Source organism: Rhipicephalus microplus, chromosome X (genome assembly GCF_043290135.1).
Source record: "Rhipicephalus microplus isolate Deutch F79 chromosome X, USDA_Rmic, whole genome shotgun sequence".
Classification (NCBI taxonomy): domain Eukaryota; kingdom Metazoa; phylum Arthropoda; class Arachnida; order Ixodida; family Ixodidae; genus Rhipicephalus; species Rhipicephalus microplus.
In genome coordinates, this window is record NC_134710.1 from 250,325,254 (window position 1) to 250,338,255 (window position 13,002).

Below are 13,002 nucleotides of genomic sequence, written 5' to 3' on the forward strand. Positions count from 1 at the left end.
CGACTCATGGTGAACAGAGTACGAGCGGATCGCAATAAGGTTTCAACCACTGTACGTGAGCGGTTTCACGACCCTAAAAGCGCTGATCTGTGGATGGCGTAACGGGTTTGACGATGTAGTTAACAGGTGAAGTCTGCAAGACAATGCGATAGGGTTCCTGCTATTTTGAAACAAGCTTCGAGGAAAGGGCTGTAGGCACAGCGGGAACCCAAAGCCACACGAGTGTCCGGAACAAAGTTAGGGTACGGCTGGTAATCGTCAAGATTTTTGTCTCTATTGGTCGATGGTTGTAAATGACTGGGCGAGCTTACGGCATTCCTCGGCACGGCGGGCAGCTTCAGAGATAGGCGTAGACTCGGAGAAATCTGGGTGGTAGGGTAGAATGGTATCTAGTGTGGTGGAAGGGTCTCGGCCATATAACAGGAAAAATGGCGAAAAGCCCGTAGTCGCCTGTGGAGCAGTGTTATATGCGTACGTCACAAAAGGCAGGATGAGGTCCCAATCGGAGTGGTCTGAGGCAACATACTTAGATATCATGTCCCCTAGGGTACGGTTGAATCTTTCCGTCAATCTATTCGTCTGCGGATGGTAGGCGGTGGTAGTCCGGCGAATGATACGGCATTTGGCAAGGAGTGCGTTGACGACTTGAGAAAGGAATACACGTCCTCTGTCGCTGAGAAGTTAACGCGGTGCGTTGTGACGGAGAATGAAGTTCCTCAGGAGAAAAGAAGATACGTTGCGTGCTGTGGCAGCAGATAAAGCGGCTGTTTCTGCGTATCGCGTCAAATAGTCGACAGCGTCAACAATCCAACGGTTTCCGGAAGCCGTGAATGGAAGAGGCCCGTACAGATCGATTCCAATGCGGTCGAAAGGCCTGGCTGGGCAAGGGATTGGCTGGATCGGACAGAGGTTTGATGAGGCAGAGCTTTCCGCCGTTGGCACTGCGGGCATGACTGAATGTACTTGCGCAAAAGGTGTACAGGTGCGATCAAAAGTGTGCAGACCACGGGATCGCGTGGCAGAATGCATCGACGCGCCAGCTAGCGACGAGACACGACGAGAAACCTGCTGCAGGGCGCATGCGCGTCCCGTCTTATCACTTGGCTTCTCATGTCGCTCTGTTCGACGCGGTTACGGCATCGTAGACAAAACGACAACTGGGTGTCGCTTTCTTTGCTCCATCGAATCTGTGCCATTCTTTTGCGTAGCGGTTGCAACGGGGCCGGTTCGAACGCCGGCTCGTGTTGTTATTGACACCGGCTGATCAGGATAAATTAGCATAGCGAGCATCAGACAACCTGACAAAGCCAAATGCACAAATTTTCTCAGGCCAGCTTGCCTTTGTCAGGTAATTCAAGTTGCACTTAAATGAGCTTAGTTAAGTGAAGTTAATGTAGCCGAAGTTAATCAAACGTGAATATATTCACGAAATTGAATACCTTTACTCTCAAAAACATCCTATGCAGCAACAGATGTCTATATTAGGCCCATCGAGGCATGATTTGCATAATTCTCCGACATCGAACACGAGTACTTCGGGTGTGCTCCAATGTCACGCACATTATTCAGCAATAATCATAAATAATGTCAAGGGTATTTGGATCTATATTTAGGTAAATGAGACTCGACTCGGTCAGGAATAATCAGCATCTTGCTGAGCTAGGATTCTTGGAGCTCATGAGAATTCGACTTCAATTAGGTTAATTATTTGTTTTAACAATATGTTATTTAAAGCTTATTATCATCCAATTGGTTTGATGATTCTAGGGCCAACTAAGCTCAATCAATTTTTTATAGTTGCCTTGGTGTTTGCCTAATTAGCTTACTTATGTATATTTAGCCTAATTATGTCACATGAAGTTCCAGCACAGAGAGTACTTTAGTTGAATTTAAGACTAATATCTAGTCATAATTAGTATTCATAATAGGTAGCGTTAATTTGACATAAATTATCTTAATTCGTATGGAATCGGTAAATAGTAATTAGTATCTTCCTGGCCTTGACTTCTGTGCGCTCATAAGGAAGTCGACATAGATTAATTGGCCGTGATACGGTTTGCCTTGTATAGGCTAATTTTGCACGGCTAGGTTATAGATGAGCATGGTCAAATTTGCCTAATTAAGCTTGGCTATGCTTATTTCAAAACATCTGGGCTCTTCTAAGCCTAACTTCGCTTAACATGAAAACACCAAGATGAACAGGGCTTAACTAAACCTACTTACGACTGCCTCATTTAGTTCAAAAAGTGCTCGACTACATTTATTAATTTCGGCTACATTAACTTTGACTTAACTAATCTTATTTAAGTGCAACATGGTTTAGCCCGACAAAGGCAAGCTGGCCTGAGAAAATCAAATTTTGTGCGTTTGGCTTCGTCAGGTTGTGCGATGCTCGCTATGCTTACTTATCCTAATCAACTGGTGTCAATAAAGCCGGCACTTGAACCAGCCCCGTCGTAGCCGCTACGTAATAGAACGGCACAGATTACATGGAGCAAAGAAAGCGACACTCAGTTGTAGTTTTGGCTACGAGCGCCGTAACCGCGTTCAACAGAGCGACATGAGAAGTCAAGTGATAGGAAGGGACGCGCATGCGCCCTGCAGCAGGTGTCTCGTCGTGTCTCGTCACTAGCTGGCGCGTCGATGCACTCTGCCACGCGATCCCGTGGTCTGCACACTTTTGATCGCACCTGTACATGCCTCGCCAATAAAACTGGGAGCAAAGCCGAGCGTATGTTTTGAACATGCCCGCATGTATGCACCGAGGGTCAGCGTGGAAAGTTAAACATATTGTAGCACAAAAATGGCGAGGTATGACCAGTAACCACTTTCGGCCATCAGGCTTGTAATTCCTGCGATAAAGGAGGCCATCGCGGACCTCAAAGTGAGCCGCTTGACGGCACAACATTCGGGAAGATGGACAAGTCGACGGATCTGAAAAGAATCGCAGAAGAGAGCTGATCCAGTCATCCTTATGTTGCTCAGATGCCATGTCACAGTTTTCTGGAAACGCAACCATTCCGTCCACGGCAGATAAACATGCAGAGCTTTCGGAGGACACAGGTGAGCGTGATAGAGCATCGGCATCAGTGTGACGTTGGCCAGACCTGTAGACAACACGCATGTCGAACTCTTGCAACCACAAAGCCCAGGGAGCTAAACGGCCAGAGGGGTCCTTCAACGTGGATAACCAACAAAGCGCATGGTGATCCGTGACTACGTCGAAGGGGTGACCATATAGGTACGGTCTAAATTTACCTAGAGCCCATATAATTGCCAGACACTCCTTCTCTGTCACAGAATAGTTCTCCGCTTTGGTAAGGGTACGGCTTGTGTATGCGACTACGTACTCCTGGAATCCGGATTTGCGCTTCGCGAGCACAGCGCCGAGTCCAACACCGCTGGCATCCATGCGTACCTCCGGCGGAGCAGTCGGGTCGAAGTGACGCAAGATTGGCGGCGAAGTTAACAGGCGGGGCAACTTTTCGAAAGCATCGTCGCAGGCGGGTGACCAAGCGTAACTTTTTGAGTCACGTAGAAGTTCAGTCAAGGGGGCGGTAAATTCCGAATAAAGCGGCGGAAATACGAGCAGAGGCCAAGAAAGCTGCACAGATCCTTCAGAGACGCAGGTTTAGGGAACTCTGCAACTGCCCGAAGCTTGGCGGTGTCAGAAAGAATACCCTCTTTAGATACAACATGACCTAGGATGGTGAGCTGACTTGAGCCGAAGCGGCATTTCTTCAGGTTGAGTTGAAGGCCGGCGTCAGTTAGGCACTGCAGCACTTTATCTAGCCTGCGGAGATGCGTTGGAAAATCTGGTGAAAATATAACCACGTCATCTAAGTAGCACAGGCATGTTTTCCACTTCAGGCCACGCAAAAGATTGTCCATCATCTGCTCGAATGTTGCGGGTGCATTGCAAAGACCCAAAGGCATGACACAGAATTCGTAAAGGCCATCAGGTGTGACAAAGGCAGCCTTAGGCTGATTTTCAGGTGCCAAAGGGACTTGCCAGTAGCCACTCCGAATGTCAACAGAACAGAAGAACTCCGCACCTTGGAGGCAGTCAAGGAAATTGTCGATTCACGGGAAGGGGTAAACGTCCTTTTGAGTTATTTTGCTAAGACGACGGTAGTCAACACAGAAGCGAGTTGAACCATCCTTCTTAACGAAAACGACTGGAGATGCCCAAGGGCTATTTGAAGGCTGGATGACGCCACGCTTGAGCATGTCAGCTACTTGGTCATCTATAACCTGGTGCTCGGCTGTGGACACGCGATAGGGTCTTTGACGCAATGGCGCATTGGTACCCGTGTTGATGCAGTCACACAGAGCTGATGTGCGGCCGAGGGGAGTATGCTGGCAGTCAAAGGAAGAACGGAACTTGTTCAGCAGTTGTAGAAGCTGAGCACATTGCGAAACGGTTAACGTGTCGGCGATGGAGCTGCTCAGTACGTCAGGTCTAGTAGTCTGCGGCGAAGAGGCACAGGTCACTTCGGCGACTTCGTGTTCGGCGGAAGGACCAGGCGGCATGTCGATAATTGCAGAAGGGTCGAGTCTGTAAGCACGTCCGACGCACTCACCACGAAGTAGTGTTACAGGACATGACAAGAGGTTCGAGATGAGCAGTCTACTAACGCCGTCATGAAGTTCTAGAAGGGCATAAGGTAGCGGCGAACACTTGCGACGAACGAAAAGAGCAGATGGCGTGAAAAGGGCACTAGACTCGGTGAGCGAGTTGCAAGACACCATGATAAGGGCAAAAGAGTGCGGCGGTATGATGACGTCTTCAGCAACAAATAGTTTGTGCCCCGTTTCATGAGCATCATATAATGAAGCGTCGTCAAACACTTCAAATGCCACCTCAGCGCGAGAGCAGTCGATGACGGCCTTATTAGCGGAGAGAAAATTCCAGCCCAAAATGAGGTCATGGGAGCAGGAATCTAACACTAGCAATTCAACGACATAAATAAGGCCATCAATCGCGATGCGAGCAGTACAGGCAGCGGCCGGTGTGACATGATCTGCGCTGGCTGTACGAAATGATATACTTGCTAATGGCGTCATAACTTTTTTGAGCAAGCGGCAGAGTCTAGCACTCATCACTGAAACCGCGGCCCCAATGTCGACAAGAGCGAGTGCAGCGACGCCGTCCACATGTACGTCCAGAACATTCGTTGGTGAAGTGAGAGGTCCTAATCTTTTCGCGGGCGACGCAGTTCCTGCCTCTGGAACTGCGGCAATTAGTTTTCCCGTTCCGGCAATGGACGACGATGCATCGGCGATGGTGAGCGGCGTCGAGGTGATGGCAAGCGACGGTTAACAGGAGGGCGGTGGTCGGCGTACGATGACGTCTGGTCGGGGGGCTGAGAGCCTGTGAATGAAGGGTGCGGTGACACATAAAGGGCAGGTTCGAAGCTCCGGCCATAGCTCTGGCGGTAGAAGGAAAGCGCCGACGGCAGTATCGCGCTATGTGGCCAGGTAGCCCACAGGCAAAGCATATTGGGCGATTGTCGAGTGTACGCCATTGTCCGCTACTCTGGACGGACCTTGGCTGAGTGAACCGAGGAGTGGGTCGCAGCGGCACGGCTGAAGGTAGCGACGTAAAAGTCTAAAGAGGTGGTCTAGCCGCCACTTCAGCATAGCTTAGAGGTGCATTTACCTTGGCACAGGCAACAGGGCTTGGCAATAGTGAAGTGTCATGGGCAGATGGCAGAGCCGCGCAAACTTGCTGCTGGATTACCTGGCTAATGTTTGCTGGCAGAGGTTACGGTGGTTGGTCGGCTGTTGATAGCAGCGATAGCTGACGAGCGACCTCGGCACGAACAAACTTCTTGATCTGCGACAGCGACTGAAGGTCAGATGTGGTGTTCAGGCATGAGAGGTTGTCATCCGAGACGTTAGGGCGTCGCGTGAGAAGACGCTGTCGTCGCAGCTCGTCGAAACGCTGACACAACTCGATGACCTCAGAGACAGTGAGACAGGGTTCTTCGAGAGCAGCATTTGAAAGGCGTCGTCGGAAATTTCCTCATGATATGTCGTACCTTGTCAGTTTCTGCCATTGTCGGGTCAACACGCCGGCAGAGGTCGAGGATGTCCTCTATGTAGCTGGTGAATGTCTCACCAGTTTGTTGGGACCGGCCTCGTAGGCGTTGTTCAGCGCGAATTTCGCGCACACCGGGGCGTCCAAAAACATCTGCGATGCAGGTTTTGAAGGTCGTCCAAGTGGGGATATCTGCCTCATGGTTCCTGTACCACAGCTTGGCAACATCCGTTAAATAAAATATCACGGTACCAAGCTTTGTGGGATCGTCCCATTTGTTAGTAGCGCTGGCTCGTTCATAAGATTCCAGCCAATCCTCAATGTCTTCTTCGTCGGTGCCGCTGAAGACGTCGGTTCTCGCAAGAGCTGGGCACCGGGACAGCTCCTGCATGGCGAAGCCAATGGGAGTGTGAAGACAGCGTCGTCAAGCATAACGGACGGCAGCTTTCGGCTACGCAGTTCCAGGACTAGGGAAGACCGCAGCACTCTCCACCAAAATATAATGTAAACGCAAGGTCAAAAGCGGTATCAGCGTCGGTACAGAAGCAGCAAGAGCTGGCCGGGTGGACGGGCAGCGTCGCAGCAGCAACCAGGCAGTCTTGGCTCGTGCCTCGCGCCAACAATCGATGTCGCTGCAGTAGTGGGCATTCCTCTTCACTACAGGTGTTTCAGCAAGCATTTCCAGATGTAATTTGACAGTTTCTGTTTAAGGGGGGACACGGGTCTTAAAAGGCCAAAAACCACGAAAAAACAGACTTTTTGAAGTTGACATTTTCGGAATCTGCAACTATTTTTGCACTTATATGAGAAGTTTCAAGCTTCTCGCATCATTATTTCTGGCACAAAATCAATTTATAACACCCCTGTGAGAAGAATCTGAGAACAAATAGACACTAAAGTCGCGCTTTTTCCATGCCGAACCGTTGCCGTTACAAACGAGCTATCGTGGTCATCTTGGTCTTGTTTGAAAGGGTCGTTCTTCCATCTTCAATTTCCCGCCACATTTGGCTCACTTTGATTATTGGTTTTTCAGCAAAAACGCGTCATCGAGAAGCACCACCAGGCGATTCTATTGACTGCTTGGGGCACATGACAAAACTTAGACACCCGATTGGTCAAGTGGCGTTTCCGGCGTCTGCTTTTTCATCGTGACGCGCACAGACATGTGCCATTTTGTCATGGTGCTGTCAATTGCCTGCCGCAGTAAAAAAGTTCCTCGCCGCACTAATTCGTGAAGCAGGCGTGGCGATCGTTCGTTCACTGTGAACTTCAGAAAGAGCCCTGCTATCACTCAGGACAGGGAGGATAGCAAACTCGCGCCGTTCAACGGCGGTCGCTGAGTCACCCGTGAAGGCCCAACTCACGTACGAGCCCGTCGGTTGTCGACAACGTCGCTGAAAGCGGCAGTGTTTTGGAGCTTCAACAGTTAGAGGACGGCAAGTAAAAAGCAGAAGTGTAGCTACGAGAGATAGCAATCTTTGCAATGACGAAACGGAAGTGCAGTTTTATCGCTAAACGCGCCGATGCCGCGAGTTCCCCTCATCTGACATGAAGTGCGTGACGGGTCGTCAGAGTGGAGTTCGCCCCGCGTCGGCAAACAGAAAATCAATCCGTTTAAGGTGAACGTACTCGCCGACCGCGCAATGAAGGCTACTGGCAACAGGTAAAGTGCTTGTAACAACGCATCCGCAACGATGAACATATTGCGCCACGGCCTCCACTCGAAAGTGTGGCAATCTTACATGAAAAGAAAACTAACACCTCGCTGCTCTTAGAGCCCTGAAATTGATGAGCGAGTGCACGAGTTCGGTCTGCGACATCAACAGCTCAATCTAGACAAGCCGGAAAAGCGCTTTATTATACGACGGATCACGGATTACGTGCGCACATTCGTCGCACATAGGCGTCGCCTAACTGGTAAGCGGCCTAGTCAGCAGACGATCCCGAGGCGACCGTATCAGCTCGCAAGTGTGCCTCTGCGGAAAAAATGCAGCGGGCATTGAAAAAACGCCATTTAGGTGATGCAAAACATAAGGATTACAAGCCTGGTACCTACTGAGAAAGCTGAATTTGCAAATCATTGTAAATAAACAGCTTTTCCATGCTACTGTCTGCCCAAAATGAACTTGTGTTTTTGGATGATTTCTCAGGATTCAAATTTTGCTGCAGTTGCAAACTTGTCTAAAAGGTATCTCTGCCTCCAGAGCAGCTAGAGCTGCCATTTTTATTGTGATATGTAGCTGTATCTTTAGTTTACACAATGGTAGGTGTGACTTTTTGATTGAGATCTTCAAAAAGTTTCATTTTTTGCCAGAAATTGGAGCATAAAGTGGGTGTGTCTCCAACACTGAAATGCAAGGTGCGACAAACCTTGCTAAAATTATAAATTACAAAAAAAAAACACTCCTACCGTGGTGTAGCTTATATTCATTAGTACACAGGCATGCGCCAATAGTAGCTCTGCAATACAAATTTCTCTTGAAATTTACCGACAAACAAAAGGTAATTATTTTAGGATATCTCAAAAACTAATTGGTTTAAAGGAACAGTAATTACATTTTTGAAATCAGCATCAAAAACTCAATCACACTGTGAATTTTCTTTATAAACACATGAAAATACCTGGCACTTCATCTCAAGTACAGTGTCCCCCTTTAATGCACATATTCGAAGCAGTCTGAGAACCACGTGAATTTCTGCAATAGTGCTTTCTTTTGTTAGAGCCCTCCCCGCTTTGTGTTAATTTCGTTGCCAATGCAGGTCCTTGGACGCTGAATTTTTAGAGGCGATGCTCTTTATGATCTAAGGCAGTCTATTACTCTGGTGTACCCAGCACAGCATATCCACAGACAGACGCTTCGCCTCACTCATTATCATTCACTCCATGGAAATGCTGTCATTTTTTTACCGTTCGGGTATTTAAATGGTTGTAAGCACCACGCATCGCATGCTTTGATTCTTGGACACATGAGGCTGCATACTCAACATAATTTGTGCAACTGCGACTCTTGAAAGAGGTTGTTTTGGTTATAGTGCAGTACCACGTTTAGTGAAGATATTCCTGACTGTTGCGACTTACGTTATAAAGCGATCTATACTATACATGGTCACTCTCGAAAGGTTTTCGCTATCGCCACCATGGTCTCTATGATTGGAGGGCACATGCGATAACACTGTGCCCCCCCCCCCCCCCCCCCTGTGTTAAGCCTGCTGTCAAATGCTCAAGCAGGGAAGAAACACTCCACCTGTCTTGAAAGAGCATGAAAAAACGTGAGGGTGGAGGGGGGTCACTTGAGTAGCAACAATGATGATCATTTATTTTTACGGAACTGTTGTGATCGTGGCGCGCGTGCTATCTCTGAGAGCATCGAAGTTCTCTTAATGTGAAGAGACTGTGTGAAAGAGAACTCTCTAAAGCAGCCGTATTTTCTAACACCAGCATTTTGGAGAGTTACATGATATCAGATCCAAAAGAGTCGTCTGCCAGCCTTACTTTGTATAACATTACAATATTTTGTCGGGCGATCATCCCAAAGGCTAACGAACTCGTGGCACAGTGCAATATGGCGTAGTGTGTGACATTACTGTCACCATGGTCTTGGACAGTTTCGACCAGCGCCTAATCTGAAATTTCCTTGGTAGTGACAGGACATTAGATTAGGCGCTTTTTTTTATTTTGTCCACATCAAAAAAAAAAATTTCAAGAATTCAAAGCTGAAAGTCGTCATGGGCCACTGCATGCAAGTGGAGTGAAAAGACGCAAACGCGAGCACGGCGTTGAAAATGAAGAGCAAACGACACCGACATCATGTAATATTATTTTGTAAAGTGCTTTCCATATGCAGTACAGCCCCACATATATGACGTGAACCTGAAGTGTAACGACGCAAAGCAAGTTTTTTTTTGTGGCATCACCTAGTGCCAATTTAACAAACTGCAGTTCAGAGACTTCTGCAGCTATCAAAGAGTGAAACTACCAATGCAAAAGCTTTTTTTTTTTTGTTTTTGGTGTGAAGGGAAGAAGAGAACACATTTGCACATGCGCGCGCAAGGGCAAGAACAGTCACAACACCGTCTCAAAGGGCGCCGCAGGCTTGTCTGCTCACCTTGCGCACACCTGCATGCAATATCGAGCGCTCGCTATCGTATTGCTGCCACTGCTTCGCGCTTCATCAGTGTAAGGGAAAACCGTGGAAGATGCATGCTCGTGCCTAATTGACAAAATTGGGGGTTAAATTCCTAGGTTATCCATGGTGAAATTTCGTTGCATCAAGGGTGTCTCCCGCCATTTTGTTACATAGAGGTCGCAAATACATGTGCTATGGAGTAACAGCAGGAAATAGAAAAACTTCGTAATATCAATTCATTATATGAAGGTTTGTTTTAGGCAGGTTCTCAAGGTTCAAAAGAGTAGTACTTCTCACTTACCTGAAGGCCGCACAGTAGCCAGTTCCTCAATTGACTTGTCCTTGTTGCGTTTAGTGGTGGGTGGGTCTGGTTTTATAATTGCTTGAAGTATTTTGAGACAAGGCAGTGTGATGCTCTCCAACACAATGGGGCTTTGGGAACTGATGCCCATCAAAAACAATCGCACCACACACCTGCAATATAGAATAAATATTTACATTGACACAAAGCTTACCATGCGATTGCAGCAGTTAATACCCAATTTTCAGAAGCAAAAATTTTTTTATCTCTCTCAAGTATCACATTTCAAGGTGCACCTCTAGCTATATTGTAGGTTTTTACTACTACGGTTGAGTAGATATATAATAAATTATTGTTAACATCGAACAGTTTTAACGTCTTCTGTAAATTACATGCAAAGGATAGACTTGGCTTGCGTGAGTTCGCTTCGAATCGAATTTAAGTTATTGAAAATTTCAAATTATTCGAAACAAACGAATAGGTGCATATTATTTCCACTTGTAATGATCTGTGGGTGGTTTCACAGCAGTGAAAGGGTGCTAAGCCGTGAAAGCACCTATCCAAGCTTACTAGTCTGCATGTAAATGTGGTTTCATTGCAGTGTAGTGATGCTAAGCAGCCAAAGCATATTCAGGAGAAATCCACACTGCAGCGATGCCCCATTTCAAGGTTTCTGTTTTTTTGTTTATATTATTTTTTAGTTTAAAAGCTTGTTGCACCAACTTATATGCTCTAAGTATAGCAAATTTTAAAACATAGCATATATTACTGGCTATCACTAGGACTGTACCGTAAGTCAAATCCTGCTACTATTCAAAGTAGTTACCACTTTCTTTGATGAAAAAAAAAAGGCCTTTGCACAGGCCTTGTCTCAATTAAAAAAATATATATTGTGCAGGTTATTTTGGTCATGACAAATATGCCCCCCACCCCTTTTTGATAATGAGCGATATATATACTATTGAACTCGATTCGAAATTATTCAACCAAAATCACTATTCGCTTCGAACTTGCTTCGACCCGAAAATTCACTATTCGCACAAGCCTAGTATAGACATGTTCTACGTGTATTTATACGATTTCTCATTCAATGTAAAGACCAGAAAAATATGTTCCATGTAACAAGGGTTCCATTTACTGAAAGATAAGCAAGGGTACAGAACTCCAAGTACAAAATCGATCACAATAGTGACACTTGCTCCATTTGTAAGGTGCACTGCAGCAAGCTTTTTAAAGGTCTCGTTTGATGCGCGAAGTGACCTACTGGTGGGTCATGGCATCTAACAACAGAAAAAATTTCTCCTGATTATTTATAATCTCTTGAAACAAAAATCGTATCTCTGCATTCATGTTTGATAAAGTTATCATATCAGTAAGCAGATGCATGCTCCTAACATCACAACCGCATAGGAGGAGCACAGGCTGTGAACCATCAGTGACCCAGACCGCAGTGCTTGTGTTGACTCTTTCGTTACCGTGCGAAAATGCTTATATTTTATACGTCTCGGGAAGATCGATTTTAACAGTTTGAAAAGTACTCCAGCCTGCACCGCAGCATACGAAATTTTGCATAATGAAATGCTCTTTTAAAAAATTATATGTTGTACAACAACAAAAATATATTGGAATGAATTAAAATGGACAAGTGTGTAATTTTTTATTGTCAGCTAGTCAACAGTGCAGTAAAAAACACTATAAATGCAAAAAAATTCAAAAGAAAAAAAATATTGAATATGCATTTTCAAGATAAGTTACCCGTAGAAAAATAATGGATGTTGTACAAAATGTATCTATTCACATAGACAAAAAAAGCAGGACAGAGGTGCTACTTCATTGCTCTTGCCATGCAATGAAGCATTGCTTGGTTTTACAAGAGACACAAGTACACTAGTACACTTTTTCAGTAACTGAACACGAAAGTGTTTTATGCCGGGGTGCACTACGACTCCACTGACGTATTTCCGTCACGGATATGACATTGTAAAATATGTTCCATTTGATAAAAAAAAAATAGAGAGAAGGCAAGCATCTATTGCGCAGAATCGAACCAGCAACCTCTGGATTCGCAGCACGCGGCGCTAACCACTATGCCACAAAACATACATTGTCGGGAATGCTAATGGTTAGCCATTTATATACACCATACACTGTTTCATGGTCCTCAAGGCTTCGAAACTTTAGTGCATTTTCGTTATCAAAAGTGAGATGGTGCAACGGGCTTGCGTTGGGCATGCTCTAAAAGTGATCGTCTATACCAGGTGCTGTCTCCACGGAGCGTGCTCTCTTCTGCGTGCGCTTATCAGACTCATAATTCCAGAAAGAACAAAAATCACTTTGCTTACTGCCGCAGCCGCATTTACGAAACGAGCACACTGCTGACACACAACGGAGTAATAATTGTGACATTTGTTTGCGCTTGTCTGGTGTATCTCATTTTATGCGTCTTTCTGTACGAAGAGCGCACTTTAAGTGTCGATCTGTGACTGTTGTTAGTTCGCGCTAGTCCTTTGTATGCTCATTTCGTGCGTGCT

The 13,002-nt window shown here is 46.2% G+C and overlaps 1 protein-coding gene across 4 annotated transcripts in view; it reads right to left on the reverse strand.

The window, feature by feature from the left end:
• poe (E3 ubiquitin-protein ligase-like protein poe) overlaps nucleotides 1-13,002 on the reverse strand; it is a 567,105-nt gene that overhangs the window by 90,198 nt on the left and 463,905 nt on the right. For all 4 annotated transcript variants that reach the window (XM_075878938.1, XM_075878937.1, XM_075878939.1 and 1 more), the window contains one exon: nucleotides 10,472-10,644. In XM_075878938.1, coding sequence (XP_075735053.1) covers nucleotides 10,472-10,644 — 173 coding nt within the window. The remainder of the gene's footprint in view (nucleotides 1-10,471; nucleotides 10,645-13,002) is intronic.